At 48.9% G+C, this 23854-nt stretch overlaps 1 protein-coding gene across 1 annotated transcript in view; it reads right to left on the bottom strand.

Moving 5' to 3' along the window:
* The window catches only part of EEF2K (eukaryotic elongation factor 2 kinase), a 61131-nt gene that overhangs the window by 4134 nt on the left and 33143 nt on the right, over positions 1 to 23854 (bottom strand). The window contains exons 7-17 of the mRNA XM_060077757.1: positions 21286 to 21435; positions 20920 to 21052; positions 20533 to 20660; positions 19617 to 19818; positions 17644 to 17711; positions 14627 to 14704; positions 13704 to 13766; positions 11906 to 12040; positions 11585 to 11773; positions 5689 to 5813; positions 1467 to 1645 (exon numbers count right to left, since the gene is read on the bottom strand). Of these exons, the coding sequence (XP_059933740.1) occupies positions 1467 to 1645; positions 5689 to 5813; positions 11585 to 11773; positions 11906 to 12040; positions 13704 to 13766; positions 14627 to 14704; positions 17644 to 17711; positions 19617 to 19818; positions 20533 to 20660; positions 20920 to 21052; positions 21286 to 21435 (1450 nt within the window). The remainder of the gene's footprint in view (positions 1 to 1466; positions 1646 to 5688; positions 5814 to 11584; positions 11774 to 11905; positions 12041 to 13703; positions 13767 to 14626; positions 14705 to 17643; positions 17712 to 19616; positions 19819 to 20532; positions 20661 to 20919; positions 21053 to 21285; positions 21436 to 23854) is intronic.

Raw genomic sequence — 23854 nt, forward strand, 5'->3', positions numbered from 1 at the left:
GCACAGTGATTGGTTTAGGGATGGGTAGGTGATTCCAACTGAGCCAATGAGAATCAGGCTGAGGGCTTTTACAAGGCAAATTGGGAATATATGAAAGTAGAAAAGATAAAGTATAAGAAATAAAAATTATGAACAACCTCATGTCAGTTCTGGACAGGTTTTGCCACCAAATGAATTTGTGCAAAACATATAAAAACACTTGGTTTTCAGAGCTTTTTGGATTTAGAAGTTTCAAATAAAGGACTGTAGACTTGCAGTATTATTTGCTCGATTTTGTTACACCACCTTAAAAAATAACTTTTAAACTTAGCCTCATCCTATACCTGTGAAATCAGGAGCTCAGTATGTCTATCATGTTATTTAAAAAAATACATATAGGGACTTCCCTGGTGGTGCAGTGGTTAAGAATCCACCTGCCAATGCAGGGGACATGGGTTCGATCCCTGGTCCGGGGAGATTCCACATGCCGCGGAGCAACTAAGCCCGTGCACAACTACCGAGCCTGCACTCTAGAGCCCGCGAGCCACAACTACTGGAGTCCACGCACCCTAGAGCTCGCACAGCACAACTACTCAGCCCGCGTGCTGCAACTATTGAAGCCTGCGTCCCTAGAGCCTGTGCTCTGCAACAAGAGAAGCCACCGCAATGAGAAGCCCACGCGCTGCAAGGAAGAGTAGCCCCCGCTCATCGCAACTAGAGGAAGCCCGCACGCAGCAACGAAGACCCAATGCAGTCCCAAAATAAAAAAATAAATACACATATATATATTTCATATATATATAAAAGTGTGAATCAACTGATGAATGTATAAACAAAATATATAGTATCTATACAATGGAATATTATTCAGCAATAAAAAGGAATAAAGTACTGATACATGCTACAACATGAATGAACCTTGAAAGAAGCCAAGACACAAAAGGCCACCTATTATACGATCCCATTTATATGAAATGACCAGAATAAGTAAATCTATAAAAATGAAAAGTAGGTTAGTGGTTGCCAGGGATGGAGGGAGGGGGAAATAGGGAGTCACTGCTAACAGGTACCAGGTTTCGTTCTGGCGTGATGGAAATGTTCTGGAATTAGGTAGTGCTGATGATGGCATAATACTGTGAATATACTAAAAACCACTGAACTTTACACTTTAAAATGTTGAATTTTATGTTATGAAAATGTCAGCTCAATTTGTGAATTAAAAACAAACCTCCCAAACTCCTAATATTTGAGTATTAAAATATAAAAATGTTTGTCTGCATACCAACTGCATAAAGCCCCCTTCTAAGCCAGCATCATAAGGGTATCCTGTCTGGCAAAAATACAGGGCCAGTACAAATCTTTCTCCCAACCAGAACTGAAAGAAGAGACTCAGTCTTGCATGTTGTTGTAACTCTCAGCGAGACAGGAATTATGTCTCTCACTCTCTAGCACTGTCCCACCCCAGGGGCAGGTCTGCCAGGCCCTACCTGATCTCTGCGGGTTCTTCTCCAGCCCGCAGCCGCCTGTGAACAGCATCTCTGCCTCCCTGGCCAGCAGCAGGTACCGGGGCTCATCGTGCATCCCATCATACTCCCCACCTTCATCACACTCAGTTGTCTCCAGGGCAGTGTTGTACCACAGTAGGGCCTCTGGCCAGCTTTGGGACCTTGCCAAAAGATACAGAGGAAAAGAGGGAAGTTACCATAGCAACAAGGCAGGAAGGAGGAGGCCCATCAGCAGGAAGGGTAAGTCAGGAATCCCTATGGGGCCACCACCTATGATTCAGGACCCATAGTACCCAATGCCACCACATCTAAAGGGTGTCATTTACATTGTAGATTTACATATTTATTACAATAGTGGTCAAGCAGTTTTCCCTAAAAAAATTGGTATAGTACAACAATTTTCCAACAGATGGAAGTGGAGCATCTTGAAGAAGGGGAACATTTTCCTCATTTGCACAAAATCACTCTATGGGAATTCCCTGGTGGTCCAGTGATTAGGACTCAGCGCTTTCACTTCCGTGGCCCGGGTTCAGTCTCTGGTCGTGGAACTAAGGTCCTGAAAGCCACACGGTGAGGCAAAAATTAAAAAAAAAAATCACCGTATGGGTGATTTTTGCATTAGCAGTGGCTGGTATCCCAGCCAATGTGCCCTATGACTCACACAGGAGAGAAGGTGGTGGGGGACTCTTTGTCGAGGCCTCCAGAACCTTCTCACAGCCGTCATTCAGCCCCATCTTTTGCCCTGCCTCTTCTGGCCAGCTCTGGCTCTATTCCAGCAAATGCAGAGTTTACCCGGAATAGCTGACTTCCCCCTTCTGGCTCTGCCCTCTGCCCTCAACTCTTTCTCCTACTGCAGCACACGAATGGCCAAACCACCAAGGGCGTATGCTAAATTCAAGTTCCAGCTGAATCTGAACAATACAAAATAAAGAGCAAACAGGGCAATGGGCTCTTTTCCTTGGGGTGTACTAAGCATATTACCAAACATGTGAGTAACTATTTAGAGTACATCAGGAACGAGCAAAGAGAGACACAGATAAGAAGGTCTATGGGCCTCACGAAATGTTCCAGGAGCAACAGCTATATACATATGGACCTGGCTCTACCCTCCAGTCTTAGCTCCTGTCAACCTCCTCCCATGCCAGGCTCGTTGGGTCACGTTCTCCTCCCCGAACGCGCCAGCTCCTTGGCTTTCGTACCTGCTGCTTCCTCTGCTTAGAACGTCCTTCCTTCAACTCTTCCCATACCTGGCTCCTCATCTCAGCTTCTTCAGAGATGCTGTCCCCAAACACCCTATTTCTTATAATTACCTCAATCTGTAATTCTCCTGTTTACTTATTTACTTGCTTATTATGGTTTCCCTGACTAGAACATAAGCCCCAAGAAGGTAGGGACCTTGTCTGTTCTATTCACTGCTGCATTCCCAGGGCCTGGCAAACAGCACAGCCTCTCTAAATGTCTGTTGAAGTGGCTGGCTAGGATGGTGTCAGGAGATAACCTTGACCCCATTTTATTTTATAAAAAAGGGAAGTTACTTGAAAATTACTGGTGACACACCCAAAAAACCAGGGTTTTAACAGTGGATTGGAAGCCACTAAACTAGATGATCTCACTTCTTTCAGTTTTGACCCTCCCCAGTCTTGAAAGGCAAGGCAGAATCCCCCCAACACATTAAATGTAAAAGGATGGAAAGGGCCTACTCTCTCCCCATCCACCCCTACCCAACTCTGCACCCAGCGGTTAGCATGTCTACCCTGCCTTGGAATTTCCAATGACTTTTCCTTGTCCTATTAGATGGTAACTTCTAAGGGGGTCAAATCCCCTTAAAGTGCAAATAGCTGACCCTCAATTAATGCTCCCTGAATGGAAGAGGCTGGAGCTGGTTGGAATGAAGAAGAAGAGTAAGAAAAAGACTATAGCAGAAGCTATAGAAGAAAATCTTGATAGATTTAGCTACAAAATATTAAAAACCAGCATGTCCCCAGACCCAATAAACAATGGTCATTGTGTGGCACACGTGCCATCCCCTGCCCCCCCAAATCTATGATAGCCATCTCTCCTTTTTTTGGCCACACCTTGCGGCATGCGGAACTTCCCACACTGAGGATCGAACCCATGCTCCCTGCAGTGGAAGTGCGGAGTCTTAACCAAAGGACCACCAGGGAAGCCTTTTTTTTTCTTTTTTTTTTAAATTTAACACTATCTCTTTTTTTTTTTTGGTAGCCATCTCAGAAAAATTTTTTAAAGCCAACTCATATACCAGAGTTAACAGTCTTAATATATTAAAATTTTTTACAGGGAATTCCCTGGTGGTCCAGTGGTTAGGACTCCATGCTTCCACTGAAGGGGGGCATGGGTTCAATCCCTGGTTGGGGAACTAAGATCTTGCATGCCACATGGTGGTGGTGGGGGAACAAAAAACCTATTGTCTCAAATTAAAAAGAGGAAGTAGACAGAGGACATAAAGAGAAAACACATACAGCAAAGATTTTTTTTAAGGGCCTCAGATACAGATACTCAATGCCCAGCTCCAGCTCCCCACACCCATGCAGTGGTGCTTCCCCACTGCAATCAATGGGCACCACAGATGTTGGCATTTGATCGGACACAATTGTGTCGTGTCTGTTTTGTTTACCTCCCCTCCATGCCAGTGTAATTCTGAGTCCCCTAAGAAGCAGGCTAATGTACAGTCCACTGGAGGAGAGGTGAAAAGACCTAAGTTTTGGCTCCACTACTTACTGGCTACTTGACTATGGACAAGCCCCTTCACTTCTCAGAACTACAGTTTACTCATCCATAAAATAAGCCCCCAAATGCCTGCCCTGTCTGTGTCAAAGAGATGTGTTGGTTCCTTCATTCAAACAACTACAGAGCCAGGCCCTGCACTAAGCACTGGGACTGAAGAGATGTAGGAGACCCAATTCTAGCTCTCAGTGAAATAAAATCACAGATATGAAAGTGCATCCAAATATAGGGGAGCATTACTGTCAAACAGAGTAGGTAGCTGACAAATGTTTGCATGACATGTAATTCAGGCAGGATGTCATATATCTGGACGTTTTAGACCCTGAGAGCTCGATATGACAGACCCACAGCCCTGACTTTCCTTCTAAACCCAGTGAGAGAGACATGAAAACTTGACCCACAGAGGAGGGAACTGCCAAACTGCCCCATCCTGGAGGTTTAGACAGTGAATGTGCCCACCCTGCTCCCTGCGCCTGCGGACAAGAGGGGGAAGCCGAGATCCACTGGGCACCACAGAGGGTGAGCAATGGGTCCCACTAAGAGTTCAATTCCCCCAACCGTCCTCTGCTCCTAGACTTCTGGGACCTCCCACTGGCCAAGCCAAAGAGCCGAGATGAAGCTGCCATTCTTCTCTCTTCCCACCGCAGAATCCAGTCCTGGCATCTCTGCCAGAGGGATAACTGAAAAGCTGTTGACACCTGCAGGGCTGTAGCCATCGGGAGACTTAAAACCACTCTGGAAAACTCACACCAGGCTTGAACTCCCCTGAAGCTTGCTTCCTTCCCTCCCCTCCCTCTCAGAAGTGAAAAATAGTAAGAATAAAAACAAAAGTAGGAAGAATCAATTAAAATCACCCCTAATTCTAACATCTAAGGACAACCGCTCTGGACCTGATGCTACATATCCTTTCAAACTCTTTCTCAGGCAAATCTTTACATAAGGGCTTCCCTGGTGGTGCAGTGGTTGAGAGTCCGCCTGCCGATGCAGGGGACACGGGTTCGTGCCCTGGTCTGGGAAGATCCCACATGCCGCGGAGCGGCTGGGCCATAAGCCATGGCCGCCGAGCCTGCGCATCCGGAGCCTGTGCTCCACAACGGGGGAGGCCACAGCAGTGAGAGGCCCGCGTACCGCAAAAAAAAAAAAAAAATCTTTAGGTAAAATGGCTAAGATGCCATTTATCTCTCACTTTATGTGCCAGGCACAGTGAGGATTACAGGCAGCATCTCATTTAACCCTCATACAATGAGACACAATCACCCTAGGATGCAGGTTCTATAATAGTTTCCATTTTACACAGTGAAGAAACTGAGGCCAAGGAGGTAAAACTATTGCCCATGGTCACTGGGTTGGTACTCAGGGGAGCCACATCCGGAACCCAGGTCTGTCCTAACACCGGAGGGGAAGCTCCCACCTGCAGCCCAGGTTCCCACCAGTGTCACCTGAGCCATGGCCACAGTACCTGTCTGGGCTGAGGTTCTGGCCAGTGTCAAAGGCTCGTGCCACCAAGATCATGGACTGTCTGTCGCCAGCTTCAGCTGCCTTCAGTAAGTAATCAAATCCTTTGGTTTTATTCTCTTCTGTCTCCTGTTAACACAAACCAAAGACGGGGAGAGAAAAGGAAATGAGGCTTACACGGGAGGGGCTGCCAGAATCTCACTCATCAATCTTTTCCCTGTTTCTTGAATTGTTTTGAGAGCTCCAGGCTGGGGCTGCTGCAGAATTGCACATCGTGAGAAAGAGAATAGGGCTTCTGCTGCTGCAAAGAGCGCCTGGGGGTTCCCATCAGGCAGGGAGAAATGGAAGCTTAGCTCACTCCCGCTCGCTCTCCTCTATCTGCTCTGATTCCTCCAGAGACCACATCATCTCTCGCCTCCAGCAGGGGCTCCCTGCTTCCAATTATTTTTACATTTTTTAGCACCTTTATTGAGATATAATTCACATAACATACAACTCACTCATTTAAAGCGTACAACTCAATAGTTCTTAGTATAATCAGATTGTGCAACCAGCACCATAATCGACTTCAGAATATTTTCATCAAGCCAAGAAGGATTCAAAACACCATACCCCCTAACCATTACCTCCCAATTGTTCCATCCCACCCAGCCCTAGGCAACCACTAATCTACATTCTGTTTCTAGAGATTTCCCTATTCTGGACATTTTATATAAATGTAATCATATAACATGTGGTCTATGGACTTCCCTGGCAGTCCAGGGGTTAAGAATCTGCGCTTCCCTTGCAAGGGGTGCGGGTCCGATCCCTGGTCAGGGAGCTAGGATCTCGCATGCCGCTTGGCTCAGCCAAAAAACAAAACAAAACAAAAAAACATGTTGTTTAGTGTGACTGGCTTTTTTCACTTGGCGTTAATTTTTTTTAATAAATTTATTTATTTTATTTATTTTTGGCTGCATTGGGTCTTCGCTGCTGCATGCGGGCTTCCTCTAGTTGCAGCGAGCGGGGGCTACTCTTTGCTGCGGTTCGTGGGCTTCTCATTGCAGTGGCTTCTCTTGTTGCAGAGCACGGGCTGTAGGCACACGGGCTTCAGTAGTTGTGGCTCGTGGGCTCTAGAGTGCAGGCTCATTGGTTGCCGCGCACGGGCTTAGTTGCTCTGCGGCATGTGGGAATCTTCCCGGACAACAGCTTGAACCCATGTCCCCTGCACTGGCAGGCAGATTCTTAACCACTGTGCCACCAGGGAAGCCCTGGGATAAAGTTTTCAAGGTTCATTCATACAGCTTCTATCAGTGTTTCATTCTCTTTTATGGCCAAATAACATTCCACTTGTATGAATATATCACAATTTGTTTATCTGTTCATCAGTCATCAGGTGACGGATATTTGGGTTGTTTCCACTGTTTGGCTATTATGAATAATGCTGCTATGAACATCTGTGTGCATAGTTTTTGTGTGGATGTATGTTTTTATTTTGGGGGGATATATATACCTAGGAGTAGAATTGCTGGGTCACATATAACTCTATGTTTAGCCTTTTGAGGAGCTGTTTCCCACAGTGGCTGCACTACTCTACATTCCCACCTGCTTCCATCCTGCTTCTCCGATATCCATCCAGAGAGATGCTTTAAGCCCAGGTCAGGTCATGTTACTCTATCAAAGCTGCTCTAAGACTTCCTATCTCACTCGGAGACAAATCCAAAGCCCTCCTATCACCCTATGAGGCCCTTCTCAACCTTCAGGATTCAAGAAGTGTGGCTGGGACTACCAGTTGTCCACCATATCCATTCTCCTCTGTCATATTTTTGCTGGCACATGGCTGACTAGCTAAAAACTACATTTCCCAGCCTCTCTTGCAGCTGGAATCAGCATCCTAATAACAAGAGGCCTATCCACTCTTTTGTTTTTTAATTTATTTGTTTTTATTTTTGGCTGTGTTGGGTCTTCGTTGTGGTGCAGGGGCTTCTCATTGTGGTGGCTTCTCTTGTTGCAGAGCATGGGCTCCAGGCACGTGGGCTTCAGTAGTTGTGGTGCACGGGCTTAGCAGTTGTGGTTTGCGGGCTCTAGAGCGCAGGCTCAGTAGTTGTGGCACATGGGCTTAGTTGCTCCATGGCATGTGGGATCTTCCCAGACCATGTCCCCTGCACTGGCAGGCAGACTCTTAACCCCTGCGCCACCAGGGAAGCCCGTATCCAGTCCCTCCTGATCTCATTCCCTGTCACAATTTCCCCCTAGCACTTAAGAACAATGCTTGGCACAGGCAGTGCTCAATAAAGGTCAGTTATTTTTACTTCTGTTGGAAATATTTTCATTTGTTAATTGTTACCTGTATTACAACCTTATCTGCCTGAAAAGTTTGCTGTTGTGAATAAGAACCTAGGACGGTGCCCAGAGTGTAGGAGATACTCAAAAAGCATGTGCTGGATAAACGAATGTCTTAGCAAGACAACAGGAAATGGTCCTAAGAATGGGGGCTTTGGGGAAAGCGGGAGATGGGCCAGCAGCCTTTCAGGGCACGTGGCCATGGTTTTCTTTGCTGCCAGATTCTGTCCTGGAGGGAAAGGCCTTTGGGACACCTGCAGATGAGAAAACTGGAATAGCTTCTACATCCCTTTACAAAGGTGCTCGGGCGCAGCTGGTGTAAACAGCCTGAGATCACAGGGAGAGTTACCAGGGAGTCTCAGCGAAAGTGGTCTCCCCAGTCCTGGCCCCTAACCACTCATCCCGGACCCTGGAATTCCTTTATTCAGGTCTCAAACCCTTCTGAGTGTCCCCTCTGTGCCAGATGCTGGGAGAACAGGCCAAACGCAGTGGGTATGCTGCAGCCGGCTCTGCAGGCTTGTGAGGACGGATGTGAAAGCAAGCCAGTCGTAAAACACAGCCATTATTAAAAATTAAATTATATAAACTTACAATTAAAGGAAAGGTAACAAATAACCAAAGCTCATCACTTCCTAATTATTTTACTATGTTTTACTGTTGTCTGTCCTCTTGAAGTTATTTATATCTATTGCAGGGCTTCTCAACCTTGGCGCTACTGGCATTTTAGATGACATAATTCTGTGTTGCAGGGACTGTCCTGTGCATTGTAGATGTTTGGCAGCATTCCTGCCCTCTACCCACTAGATGCCAGTTGCACTCCCAGAGTTGTGACAACCAAAGATGTCTCCAGACACGGCCAAGTGTCCCCTGGAGAAGGGGGAGGCAAAATGACTGGCCGAGAGCCACCAGTCTGTCGAATCTTCACGATGGAAATGCTATATAATGGTGTCCTGTGGTGCGTTTCTTGCAACTCCGTGCTCAGCGATGTCATCTTAGTGCTTGCACATTGGCCATGGTAGAAGCAGTTATACCACGAGATGGCAAAAAATATTAACAATGCAGACTAATTTGAAAGTGTGCCGTGTCTGTAGCCATTACATTGTGACTAGCACAAGAAACTGGAGAAACATTCTTCAATATTTAAAACTATCGTCTGGGCTTCCCTGGTGGCTCAGTGGTTGGGAGTCCGCCTGCCGATGCAGGGGACACGGGTTCGTGCCCTGGTCCGGGAAGATCCCACATGCCACAGAGCGGCTGGGCCTGTGAGCCATGGCCGTTGAGTCTGAGTGTCCAGAGCCTGTGCTCCACAACGGGAGAGGCCACAACAGTGAGAGGCCCACGTACCGCAGACACACACACAAAAAACTATTGTCTGATTCAGCAAAGAAGTTGCTTGTATCAGCAGCAAATAAATGAAGTTCCAACTCTGACAAAGGACTTGCTTATTTCACTTTCATCTTACTCACTAAAGTAAGTGAAAGTATCAACCAGTATCCAATGTCAGAACTGCACGCCTCCATCAGGGGCAACCAAAGCTGGGCTACAGACATGAGTTCCACAAAAATTAGCAAAGGAATTCTGTGAGGATCTATTGACTATATAGAATTCACTATATTTTTATGATTTGTAAACTGTATGCTCCACATTCCTTATATCAGTAAATGTATAATAAACTTACAAGTAGATGTATAATAAACGTACATACATATATGTGCAAACATTCCCTCCCCACCTGCAAGAGCCAGTTGTTAAGCATTTATCAGCACATCACGGGCTAAATGAGATATATTCAGTCCACTCCTCAGATATATTCACGCTCCACTCCTCAGGGAGCATGGAGACGAGAGAAAGAGGAACAAATCATCCGCCTGTCAAAATCCCCTCCCCCAACCGAGCCTACCCTTCACCATCTAAAACAGGAAATAAAAATGGCTGTAAGTTACCCCTGACCGCATGCCAACGGACATATTTGACTGAACCATATGAAACTGCCGATATTCTACCTTCATGACCTACAAAAATGGTTCAACTTAATATGTCTAAGTCTGGTCACTGCAGCAATTTTTGAGATATCATAAGAATGGAACCAACCCAAGTGTCCATCAACAGGGCACAGGTTAAATAAACTACCTGTACAATGGAATGTTACTCAGCTGTCAGAAAGAATGAGGAAGCTGTCTCTACAGCACTGAGGGAAAAAGTCTGCAGGACACTGCAGAAATAGGGTCTTTCCAAACAGACAGATGTAACTAGTTAAGATGAGGGCAGACTGGAGTAGGGTGGGCCCTAAACTCCATAGGACTGGTGTCTTCGTAAGAAAAGAGGCACAGAGGCACAGAGACACACACACAGAGAAAAGGCCATGTGAAGATGGAAAGAGATTGGAGTGATGTACCTACAGACCAAGGAACACCCAAGATTGCCTCCAGTCACTAGAAGCTAGAAAATCATGGCCTGTCAACACACTGATTTTGGACTTCTGGCCTCTAGAACCGTGAGAATGAATTTCTGTTGTTTTAAGCCCCCCAGTTTGTGGTTATTAGTTATGGCAGCCCTAGGAAATGAATACCCTCTTGGAATTACACGTGAGAAACTAATAATGATGGTTACCTGTTATCAGGAGAATGAGAAGGTAGGAGGGAGATTTTTCACTGTAAACCTTTTCACATTAAAAAAACTTTTAGTCACATGAATGTATTAACTATTTTAAAAGTTAAATAAATCAAGGACTTTTGGGTGCCTTCCCACACCCTCTTCCCGTCTGAGACCCCCAACCTGCTGGGCCATGGCAAGGCTCACAGAGCAGAGCTGGTGCCCTGTGCCCACACCAAGCCCAGCCTCGTCCGGCTGCAAGCCTGGCCCATGTGACAGAGAGCTGGAGACATTTACGCTGGGAGCACATGCACACCAAGGGCCTCTCAACTTCTCTAAGGAAAGGATCACACTCCCTAGGCCATGTCAGGTCCTGTCCACTGTGCCCACGGACCAGGGGAGTGATGAGGGAGCAGACACCCTCACGGATTCCCATCACACCCATCCTGCCCAGGCCCCCCTCCAGCCTCATCTCCTGCAGCTGTCCTCGTGCTCCACACTCCAACCGCACTGATCGCCTCCTGTCCTCTCACCCCAACCCTGTCTCCCCAGGGCCTGGGCCCATGCTGTCCCCTCTGCCCGCACTCCCCCTCCCACACTCTGCCTGGCTGACTCCACTGGGCCCGCAGGTCTACCTTAGGGATCGCTTTATTCATTCGTTCCACAAACGAATGCTGATTATCTAGTGTGTGCCAGGTCTGTTCTAGCCACTAGGGACAGAGCTGGAACTGCCAATCAAGAAACCCCAGCTACGGCCTTTCCTCATTTATTTGCAGTAGCATCTTCTGCTTCTCCCACCGCACCACGTCGCAACTGCCTGGGAATGTGACTGTCACCTTCCACTCAGTCCCCAAGGCCGGAGACCAATTCTATCAGCGTCAACTAACTTGGAAGTGCCTGGTCCCAAACTGATGATCAGGAAATTTCTGAGGCATAAACCCAGGGAGGAAAGGGTGATGGGTTGACTGAGCGCCCGCCCCCCTCACCTTCAGAGAGACGTCCGCCAGGATGTGGTGGGGCAGCTGCGAGTACATGAGTCCCAGGCCCACGATGGCCTCCAGCTCGCCGAGGTCGGCTGCATGCTCCAGGTGGAAGATCGCCGACTCCCGGTCCCACTCCTCGTCCTTCTCGCAGAAGCGCCCGCCCTCATGGTAGCGCACCATGGCCAGATGGACCTGCCACACAGAAGGCAGGTGGGCCTGGCTGCCTGGGGGCCGCAGCCGCAGCCGAGGGCCTCCCAGCCAGCCTGGGGGAGGAAGCGATTCTTGGGGGAGGCGCTGGGTTAATGCCGAGAGGCATCACCATACCTTCCCCAAAATGGACTTCCCGATTCTCTTCTCAAGGTCCAGAGCGTTGAGCCTCTGCACTTCCAGGGCCACGGCTGAAGGCCTCGGCAGGTGGAGACGGGAGGTGTTGAAAAGACTCCACTTCTCCACACAGACCTGAAGGGAGGAGCGAGCATTTACAGGCCAGAGAAGCGAGGGGCTGGGGATGGACGCACCCTACCAGCTGCGAAAGTCGGCCTGGCAAGTTAAGGGGCGCGGACCTGTGCGGTGTCAAGCTTTCTTGGTCAAACTCGGCTCCATTTCCAGTCACTTGAATTATGCCAGCTTGTGGGCACTGAGGGAATATTGTAGCAACAGGACACAAAGGCTAGCACACTGCACTGCAGCAGTTCAGAGAAGTGTCTCCTCACTTATCCATCTGACTTAGGTCAGGGAGTTTCGACCCTGAGCTGCTCCTCTACCAGCTCCCCACACAAGGCACCAGAAGAGCCTGCCTTCAGACCTGGCAGCAAATCCACTGTGCTTTCCCTGTGCATCCACAGGGTGCTTCAGGAGATGGGTTAGAAAACACATCACGTCTCCCAGCTAAAAACACCCCTGTCCAAAGTTCTCGCAGGACAGAGCCAGGCTGCTGTGTGTGTATGTCTGTGTGTACGCACACTAAACATCCTACCATGCACAGGGCATCCTCCACAAAAAAGAATGACCCAGCCCAGAATGTCAGCGGTGCTGGGATCGAACGACCCTGTCTCTGCACCACGCTGTGGCCTTGACCCGATTGAGAAATACCTTGTGGTAAGGAAATACTGCGTGATAAATAATCTGCGTTCTGGAAGCAGCAAGAGTCAAGCCTGCCCCGGGGATCAGGGAAGGTGCCACTGGGGTCCAGCCTGGGAGAGCAGACAGGCCTGAGGAGATATGACCACAGGGGAGGAAGGACCTTGCAGGCAGGAGAGAGACCCGCCTTAGCAAAGGCTGGAGGGTGAGAGGTTCAAAATGTGGTTCCGAGTCAGCTAGAGAAGAGGGTTCCGGAGACTGGTCTTTCCCACACCTGCCTGATGATAATCACCTGAGATGCTTCTTCCAACTACTAGCCGGGTAAGCTGGGGAGAGTCGCTTAAGACTCCCTTTTTCTCATACATCAAAAGAGGATGAATAACATTAGCCTGTCTCAGTGGGTGGCTGCAAGAATTAAATTTTGGGGGGCTGCACCACGCAGCTTGTGCGAACTTCCCCAACCAGGGATTGAACCGGGGCCATGGCAATGAAAGCCCGGAATTCTAACCACTAAGCCACCAGGGAACTCCTTAGACGTCAATTAATGTATACTGGAAGGCGCTGTGAGATGTAGCCTCCAGGACAGGCCATCCTGTCTTCTCTAATTCTCCCTGCTGATCCCGCAGTGTCACACCCAGGAGCTCAAAAAGTATTTGCCCAGGGCCTCCCTGGTGGCGCAGTGGTTAAGAGTCCGCCTGCCGATGCAGGGGATACGGGTTCGTGCCCCGGTCTGGGAGGATCCCATATGCCGCGGAGCGGCTGGGCCCGTGAGCCATGGCCGCTGGGCCTGCGCATCCGGAGCCTGTGCTCCGCAACGGGAGAGGCCACAGCAGTCAGAGGCCCGCGTACCGCAAAAAGAAAAAAAAAAAAAAAAAAAAAAGTATTTGCCCAGGGGATTGGCTCCTTTGCAAAATCGTCCTTTAGGAGACATGTGAAGCACCTGGGCAGGCAGAAGTGACATGACGTGAGGGGGAAGAAACAGAAACAGAGTCTGAAAAGGGCAAGCACGCAGCCACGACGAGGATTCCTGGGGGCACATTACCCGTCCAGAGCTGCCCACGCTGTCTTCGTCTGACTCATACCTCCGGTTACCGTTTGAGTGGCCCTGATGGAGACATAGATTAGAGTGATCCAAAGAGCAGACTTCCTCCCAAGAACCTCCTCCTGGGGAACTGGTCCAGCACTCCCAGGGGATCCTCCTCAGGGAACTGGCTCGGCCCCTCAGGAAGCCAGCACCTTCGTCTGCCAAGCAGAGAGGATGCTGGGTAACAGGCAGGACTGCTGTGCTGGGGCAGCCGCAGCCTCCCTCTCGCTCTCACCATGTGCATGGATGGAACCGACTCAAAGGCACAGGATCCCAGCAGACAGGCACCAAGAGAACTGGGCCAAGTGCTTCGCTCAGCCAAAGCTCCCATCGCCTGTTTATATATATTCGCAGTAACAAAGCCGAGACCAGAGGCTCCCGGCAAGACTGCCTGTAATGCTCGTGCTCCATTTTGGCACTTGGCAAAACCTCTAGATGGCTGATACTGCCTAAGACCACCCTCACCAGGATGCTGCTGAAAAGATACCGTGAGGCATCTTTCATCCTCTGGAGCCTTCCCGAGGGACTGCTGGAATCCCGTGCCTTTGAGCTGGGCCCTCCCACCTACCAGCACCATTCTGGCCCACTACCCAGCATCCTCTCTGCTTAGCAACCAGAGGTCCAGCTTCACTGTAAGATGTGTCCGCCATATTCAACCTTGTGTCTAATCCCCCATGCTTGTCCCCTTACTAAACTTACTAGTCCACATTACCCTGTTTTACCTTCTGCCTTGCATTTATCTTTATCTGAAATGATTTCCTTATTAATTTACTTTATGCTCTTGGCACCCATTCACATTCCCCCCCTCCGCCCCAGCTCTCTATCCTCCTGGACAACTAGGCAACAGGGGACTCTGTTCTCATTTCCTTGGGGTTCCTTACATGTTCTCGGGGCTCTGGGTCATCGAGCTCACCCCGCTTCTCACTGGGGTATCCGCTGTCTCCACTGTTCTCAGAATCCTGTGGAGAAAAGATGGCCCTAGGGTCTCAGTGGTCCTCTGAGTACCTGGTGGTGGTGATATCTGGAATCCCAGCCATTTGCTTTCTCTCCTTTGTCCCATCACCCCCACAACATTCTCTTCCTCCTACCCTTGCTGGTTGGGTGACAAGGGAGCAGTAAAAAAAATAGTGGCGAAGAATGTGGGCTCTGGAGCCAGACTGCCTAGGCTCAAATCCAAGCTTTGTAACTCACCAGCTATGACTCTGGATAGCTGCTCAGCCTCTCTGAGCTTCGGTTTCCCTAGCTATGGGGATTCATTATAGCTACCTACATCAAGCGGCTGTGAGGATGAAATGAGATGTCACACTCAGAGTGTGGATCGTAGTAAGTGCCATTGTTAAGAGTGACTCACCCATTTCACAGGCAGAAAAACAAAGCCTGGTTTAAAGGATATGACCCTTGGAAAAAAATGCAGCATTGGAGACGCAGACCTACTAGAGAATGGACTTGAGGACATGGGGAGGGGGAAGGGTACGCTGGGACAAAGTGAGAGAGTGGCATAGATATATATACACTACCAAATGAAAAACCGATAGCTAGTGGGAAGCAGCCGCATAGCACAGGGAGATCAGCTTGGTGCTTTGTGACCACCTAGAGGAGTGGGATAGAGAGGGTTGGAGGGAGGGAGACGCAAGAGAGAAGAGATATGGGGATATATGTATATGTATATGTATAGCTGATTCACTTTGTTATAAAGCAGAAACTAACACACCATTGTAAAACAATTATACTCTAATAGAGATGTTTAAAAAAAAATGCAGCACTGGGAACAATTATTTATTACAACTAAGCCCTCTGCCAAAACCGCACACATCACCTGGGCATATTTTTTATTCTTCTAGATCTGAGTTCTGTTGTGAAAAGGAACCCGGTATAATTTAGAATCTCTATAACTTCAGTTATTCATCTACCAACGTTGAGTTCTGGCCATATCCGCAAGTCACCTGCATCACTGTTCAGCTAAAACTTCTATTTTTTTCCTCCTTCATTCCACTGAGAAACATTTCAAACACACAAATAAGAACAGAGAATCCTAAAATGAACTCCTGTGCACCTGTTGCCAAATTTTGTCAACTGTTAACACTAGGCCTTAGTTACTTTAGATCATTTATTTCTAAAAGGAATTAAAACATTGCTGTTAAAATTTAGACCTCTTATGAGTCCCCTCCGCATCCCACTCTCTTCCTCCTCCAGATAAAACTCTTCTCATGAATTCATACTTCTCTTTTATTATTTTTCTTTAAATAAACCATTTTATTTTACTTAAGTCAATATATTTTTAAAAGAAGCTTGGTATCACTACCATAAATGTAAAACCTGGGATCAGTCTCCTAGACAGATGGGCGCCATGGACCATACACAATGGAATCCTTGGCCTCTGGTCTGGCCAGGATCCACTCCACCAGAAGGAGCTGCGTTATTCTAAAAAGGCCCCTGCCCTGGTTTCTAGAAGCACCACAGGCTTCCTACTGCCCTCCCCCAGGTCTTTGTTCTGTGTGAGCCAAATAGCTGTTCTTTTTTTTTTTTTTTTTTAACTATTTCAATTTTTTAAATTGAGGTATAATTTACAGACAACCAAATTGAAGTGTGCAGTGTGAACGGCTCTTTTTGAAACTGGATCACAGGCTATACCTAAAAGCTCCAGGCAGCCCCCTCCTCGCACCCACTCTCTGCATGACCTTGGGCCCCATGTCCCACCCTTGGGAACCACTCCCAAGCCGGGCCACAGAGAGCCTCACTGAAACCCCAGCTCTGCACTCCCCAGGTCAGACCCTGGGCAAGGCAGCTAACCTCTCCAAACCTCAGTGTCCTCCTCATCTGAGAAATGGTGGAGAATAAAAGCAAAGGGCAGCAGTATACAGGGTGGGTTCGAGGCCAGATGTCCTGGGTTTGAACGCTGGCTCCATCACTGAGTGACCATGAGCAAGTGGCTTACCTTTCTGTGCCTCAGTTTCCCCGTCTCTGAATCAGAGATAATGAGGGCACTGTCTAAGCAGCTGCTAATGCTGGGGATAAGCAGGTGGCTGAGGGGACAGGTGAGAGGGAGACTTTTCACCTTGTAATTTTCTGAATCTTTTCCTTTTCAACCTACTCTGAAATTCTAAAATTCATCCTAGCTCTAGAGTAAAACATAAAACCTATTCTAAAAGGAATAAAAACTATGATCTACTTATCTCATAAGTTGTTGTGAGGATTAGGTGAGAATTATCTACCAAGCTCTTAAAACACTGTCTGCCCACAGTGATGATTCCATATGTGTCCGCTATTCCTATTTTTTGTTCCCACTCAAGAACTCTGAAAAGCCGTCAGGAGCAAAGTTGAACCTTTGGAGCTGAGAGTGCAGCTTAAGATGCTGTGGCCTGTGCAAGTGTGACGTGTCTGTGAAGTCTGTTTTAAACATTCTAATGAATTTTTAATTTGACACCATAATATATGTTTGTCTGAATGCAAATACGTCATCTACAGCTTCTTACTGCTAGTCACACAGGGGCTGCAGGAAACCTGTTCTGCTCATCCAAGCTGTGAGCATCACAGCTACCTGTGTTGTAAGTTACACATCAGAGACCCAACGTAGCCCCCTGTCCCCCAAGATAGCTTGGCCACACAACGTGCGGCCAAACCAAACCCAGGGCCAAGCCCAGCATGTACCAGAAGGTTGCATTATTGATTTGGATTCTCTCTGCTTTAACCACCTCCAGGAACTGGAATAGACCCAGCTCTTCCCAGACAAAATGCTGCCCTGGGCAGGAGGCCGGGATTCCCCCTGTGCACCTGTATCCTGCTGCCAGTGCCCGGAGCAGACCTGGGTTACCCACCTCTGAATCTGAGGTCTCATCCTCAGTTCCCGGGGGAGGGAGCCCACGCCTCCCCGCCCTGGTCCTCCACCCCCTCTACTCACCCGGTGGTTGTCCAGCGGGTCGTGGTCTCGGGATGCCACATTATCGAGGTCGCTGAACACAGGCCAATCTGAGCAGGGAGAAAATGGAGTAAGGCACCAGCTCCATCGCTGGAACAGTTCACAAGACCCATCTACAGCCTACAGCTGCCACCAAGCCTTTTTTATTTTAAATTTATAAAGGACAAAAATGGGTGAAGAATGTATGTTGTCAGCACCTAGGGGGACACAATTCTTCCTCGAGAACTTACCCAGAGTCTCTACTCGCCAGCTGTGGGGTCCTGAGCAAGCAGCTCAACAGGTGTGCCTCCTTGGGGTTGTCATAATGCAAATACAATTGTGTCATGTATTGATAAGCACCATGTTCTTGACCTATGGTCAAACCTCAGTGAGGTGCAGTTGTGAAGGAAGGAAAGCCATTTGTATATTTGGGGCCCAATGAGTAGCTACAAATAGGAGAAGCCTTAGATAGCTTAAAAACCAACCATCCCAGTCTTTATCTCCTGTCCTAAGCTGCCACTAGCCAAATCTGGCTTGTCTCATATTCTCATATGGTTTTTAAGAATGCTTTTTACATTTTTAAATGGTTGGCAAAAGTCAAAAGGAGAATAATATTTTGTGATGTGTGAAAATTTTATGAAATTTAAAATTCAGTGTCCATGGAGTTTTACTGGAACACAGCCGCATCTATTTAAGTATTGTCAACGGCTGTGTTTATGCTGCAAATGCAGAGACCACACGGCCTACAAAGTCTAAAATATTTATTACTCTCTGGCCTTTTAAGAAAAGGTTTGTCAGCTCTTGCTTCAGACTATTCCCCAGGCCTTTCAGTGGTGATTTACAGGCTTCTTTAATATCTGACATTAAAATCCTCCTCTCCTGCTTCCCTGGGGCCTCCTCCAGCTGAATAAATGGCCCCATCATCCTGCCAGTTCTTCAGATCAAAACCGTGGAGTCAGCCTTGCCTCCCCTCTTTCCTGCAGACCCCACATCCATATCATGAGCAAACTCTGTCACTTCAACTTCGGAAATAATGATGCCCATTTTTCTCCTTTGACCTGTTCATATGATGTTAATTGGTTTCCGAACACTGAACAACTTTCAAATTCCTGCAAAAACCCTATTTGGCTGTGACAGACTATTCTTTTAAGGTACTAGTCTTTTTTTTTTTTTTTTTTTTTTTTGCCATACGCGGGCCTCTCACTGTTGTGGTCTCTCCCGTTGCGGAGCACAGGCTCCGGACACCCAGGCTCAGTGGCCATGGCTCACGGGCCCAGTCGCTCCGTGGCATGTGGGATCTTCCCGGACTGGGGCACGAACCCGTGTCCCCTGCATCGGCAGGCGGACTCTCAACCACTGAGCCACCAGGGAAGCCCTAAGATACTAGTTTTTATTTGTTAATACTTTATTTAGAATTTTTGCCTTGTATATTTATTTATTTATTCATTTTAAAAATTTTTAATTTATTTTTGGCTGCATTGGGTCCTCGTTGCTGTGCGTGGGCTCGCGGGTTCTAGAGCGCAGGCTCAGTAGCTGTGGCGCACGGGCTTGGCTGCTCCACAGCATGTGGGATCTTCCCAGGCCAGCACTCGAGCCCGTGTCCCCTGCATTGGCAGGCGGATTCCCAACCACTACATCACCAGGGAAGCCCTGCCTTGTATATTTATACCTGAGGTTGGGATATAGATTTCTTTTTTGGTGTTTTGTCAAATTTTGGTATAAAAGTTTTCGCTAATTTCATAAAACACTCTGAAAAATGTTACCTTGTTTTCTACAACAAAGACTGTTTTTACAGCATTTGGATGACTGCATCTTGAAAGTTTATTAAAAAGAACTCACCCGTAAAACCATCTGGGCCATCAATCTTTTTGGTTGGCATGTCTGATTTTCTAACGTAAGTGAAAGCCAGTTTAGCCCTGTTTCACCTGTGCTTGTCCCCTCCCATCACAATGCCCAGGGGCCAAACCATCACTCACGAAGGTGGTCCAGTTTCTGGCTGTGCGGCGTGGCAGAAGATGGCGAGGAAGGGAGAGAGTCAAAGGTTATGTCACTCATGTTCTCATCTCCAGAGTTCTCTGAGAGGCGAAGGAGCAGGGGGGGCCGGCTCGCCGAGAGGGTCCTCACCCGGGGGCTCCCGCACTTCTCCTCTGTCCCCCTCAAGATGGTCTGGGCTGATTGCTGGAGAATTAACAGGGACATGCACGTCACACAGGCACCCTCTGGGAAAGAGGGGCTCTTCCTGTTCCCTATTGTTCCCTCAAAACCTGAGGCCCTTTCAGACACAGCACCCACCTGTGCCTATTAAGGGACTGGCAGAAAACCTAAAACGAATCAGTGGGGGCTTAACCCAAAGGCCTCTAAGAAGGGGCATCCGGAACAGGAGCTCAGAGGGCCAGCATTCCCAGAAGCGCTGCCCACGTTTTACAGCCCTGAGCTGGGGGATACATTCCAGAATCCCAAGCTGCTCTCTGCCAATACTGTCTTATATCTGGTCCATGCAGTGGGGGTGGGGATGGGGGCACATCCTGGACATGGCGAGGTACTCAGTGAGCCAGGTCCAAGTCTAGTCCAGCCATTTGTCCACACATCACACAAACCACATTCCACACACCCCACTCGCTATCTGTACATACCTGGTCCCCTCACTCTGGGCAAAAATGGGCCCAAATCAAGCAGACCCCAGTTCCTCTATTAGTGGAGATATTCAGGAGGGCTGTGTGCATTGGCTCAAGAGGGACGAGGGGCACAGACAAGACTAAGAGTCTTCCGGCCCCAGTACTCTTCAATTAAGCGTTGCAGGGCCTGAACCACCAGCACACAGGACACACAGTTTGCGGGTCCCGGCAGCAGAAGGGCCCTGCCAGTCCGAGCAGGCTCACGCTGGGTACCCACCAGTAGCTTGGTGTTCTGAGTCACCGCATCCCTCTCTCTTGGGGAGAGGTCGAAAGGAGCAAGGCCCATGCTCTTGCAAATCCGGTTGCAGGCATGAGAGTGGAAGAAGAGAGCCATCCCACGGACACCTGTGGACACAACAGAGTAGGGGGTCTGGAGCACTGCTCTGCTTTGGGATGGGGGCAGGACGGTACTGAACACCGTAAATGTGGCAGGGGCAGGTGTAAAGCATGCTAAACTGGCAGGAGCCAGAGGCCCCAGGCTCCCATCTCCACAATCCTGGGGCGCCCCATATATCACCTCGGCCTGCTTTCTTGGGTGAACAAAGAGCCCGGAGATTTTGTGGGGAGTGTGGTCTCCGTGGACACGCTGGCTTTCCCTGCCTACCTAGGTTGCCATCTCCAAAGTCAGTGCCCCTCTCGGTGTGGATCTGTGGGTCGGTGTAGAGGTCACCCACGCCCTGGACATCCACCACAATCAGCTGGTGGCCGGAACGCTCAAAAGTGAAGTGGCTGAAGGCCTGTGGGGTGACATGAAAGAAAAGGTGACCACAAGGGACCAGGCTGTGGGCTGCACAAACGCTGGCAGGCACTGCTCTGAGAGGTTTCAACACCCCCACCTCTGCCCATGTTGGGGGCCTTTATCTGCAGGGAGGAGCTGTACAGAGGCAAAGACAAAGGAAGGAGCCCTGCCTAATTCGGAGGGACCCGAGGTCTGCTGAGATGGGGCACGGGCCTCTGCAAGGGGCCTCACCTGCGGTGTCAGGCGCATGTTGTCATCGCGGACGAAGCCTGAGTTGGAGTTGTACTTGATGTACTTGCCCTCGATGTAGTGCTCTAGGTGGAAGAGAGGCCGGCCCAGCCTTTCTTTCAGCTCTATGATGCACATCTGCATGATGTCCACCTGGCGGGAAGGTGGGGGGGGGGGGTCAGAGGGAGGGTCCAGGCGGAACCCTCCTCTGATAAGAGGCTGGAGCAGAAAGGCTGAAACTGCTGATTGTCCCCAGAATCCACTCCCCTTTTCCTTTGAGAATGAAAACCCCTGCTACGGCCTGAATGTATCCCCCCAAATTTCATAGGTTGAAATCTCAACCCTCAAAGGTGATGGTATTAGGAGGTAGGGCCTTTGGAAGGTGATACGGTCATGAGGGAGAAGCCCTCATGAATGGGATTAGTGCCCTTAGAAAAGAGACCCCATAGAGTTCCCTCACTCTGTCTACCATGTGAGGACACAGCAAGAAGATGCCAGCTATGAACGAGGAAGAGGGCCCTCACCAGAACGTGACCATGCTGGCACCCTGATCTTGGACTTAACAAATTTCCGTGTTTTTTGAGTTACCCGTTCTGTGGTATTTTGTTACAGCAGCCCAAATGGACTAAGACAACTCCCCATCCCTGAGCTTTAACAGGATGCACAGCCATTCGGTAGGGATGGCATCGCTTGGCTTCTCTTGGATGCTAAGTGTGGCCATGTGACTAAGCCTGGCCAATAGGAGGCAAGCAGCAGGGCTGATGCAACTCCAGCCTGCCCTCTCCTTCTCTGGCTTTCCTGAGGCTGTAAGGCGGACATCTGCCAGTGAGCCAGATCTGACCATGTAGTCCAGGGCAACTCTCGGCAGGTGGCAGAGCAACAGGACAGAAGGCACCAGGCCTCTGGATGACTGAAGGAGGAGAAGCACCAGCCCACCCTGAGACCCCACCGAAGCGGGATTGTTAGATGAGACAAAAGGAAACCATTTCGAGTTAGCACACAACTGTGGATCTGTCTGTTAAGCAACTCAACCTGTGCCTTATGCTAATACAGTGAATTTGCACAAGTCATTTCACCAATCTGTGCCTGAGTTTCCTCACCTGTGGAATGGGTAAGAGGATGAAATCTATTGGCACAGGAAAGAGCCAGTCAGCGTTTGCTGATGTCATTATTATCAGCAGACACAATTCTAGAGTGATACATACCAAACCGTACGAGTGGTTCTTTCCCTGCAAAGGGGAATTACAGGGAACTCAGACATTCCTTGCTAAATTTTGCACCAAGTATATGTTTAACTTTGTACTCAGAAGAAAACACGTAAGTACTGTGTACGTTTGTAAAGTAGAGCAGGGAAAACCTGAAACTCTAACTTGTGATCTATTACACGAGATCATACCCACGGCACCCTGTTCCCTTGACACCACCCACAACAGGAGCCAGGCCTGGGTTTCCCCAGGAAATGACCACCCAGGAAACTGCTTGGCTGAGTCACCAGACAGGCAGACAACAACTGCAGAGGGCAAACGGGCCCAGAGCTGAGAGCTGAGAACCTCCCCAAATGTGGCCTCAGTTCTGAGAACCAGACAGGGGGGAAGGAGCGGCTGGTTCCCAGAGGGTTCCTGTCCCAAAAGTTGGCTCCATTCCTACCAGGAAGCCAGCTGCAGGGCCACCTGCTTGAGCAGAAGGCAACTGGGTGAGGGTCAGTGGCAAGGATACATCCTCAAGGGGACAGCCAGGTCCTCCTCAAACAACCACATTCCTCTCCCTTCATCAATTCAACCACGTTATTATTCACTGAGCACCTAGGCACTCGGACAGAGTTGAACAAGACAGATAAAATCCCTGCCCTCGGGGGAGAGAAGCAACTGAAATATTAACTACATGAATAAGACCCTTTCAGACGGTGCCAACTGCTCTGAAAAAAAAGAAACCAAAACAAAGTGACATGACAAGAGGGTGGAGCGGTGGGTTACTTCATTTAGGATGGTCTAGCACAGCCTAGCTGAGGAGGTGACATGAGCTGAGACCTGAACTGTGAGTAGGATTCAAGAGATGCAGTGATGCAGTCTTGCAGGAACAGTCAGTGCAAAGGTCCTGAGGCAGAAACAAGCTTAGGGAGGAAGGAAAAAGTGGCCAGGCCTGAGTGTACTGAATTACTAAGGAGGTCACAACCCCCGAGGGTGGGAATGTGGCTTTTTGTATCCACACCAAGGACACTTAATCAAGGGCTCTGCATACAGTATGCACTCAATAAATTCTGCTGGCTACCTGGAAGTGTGGCTCTCCTAGGCACTCAGAAGATGGTACCTTATAGCTAGCAGGCGCACAAACAGTAGGAGAGCTGAGCTGTGAATTTAAGCAGGGCAGAGGCCTGGGGTGCTATTTTCTCAAATGCCTGCAGGCAACAGGAAGTTCTGCTTGGCTTCAGGTCACCAATACACTGGGGGCTCAAGTGAAGAAGCCAAGAGCAGGGGCTTGGAAAGCCTGGATTTGAGCCCTGGCTCCATCCCTGCCCATTTGGGCAAGACACTTAACCCCTTTGTGCCCTAGGTTCCCCAGGGGCAGATAAGGA

This window comes from Mesoplodon densirostris, chromosome 16 (genome assembly GCF_025265405.1).
Source record: "Mesoplodon densirostris isolate mMesDen1 chromosome 16, mMesDen1 primary haplotype, whole genome shotgun sequence".
NCBI classification, from domain to species: Eukaryota; Metazoa; Chordata; class Mammalia; order Artiodactyla; family Ziphiidae; genus Mesoplodon; species Mesoplodon densirostris.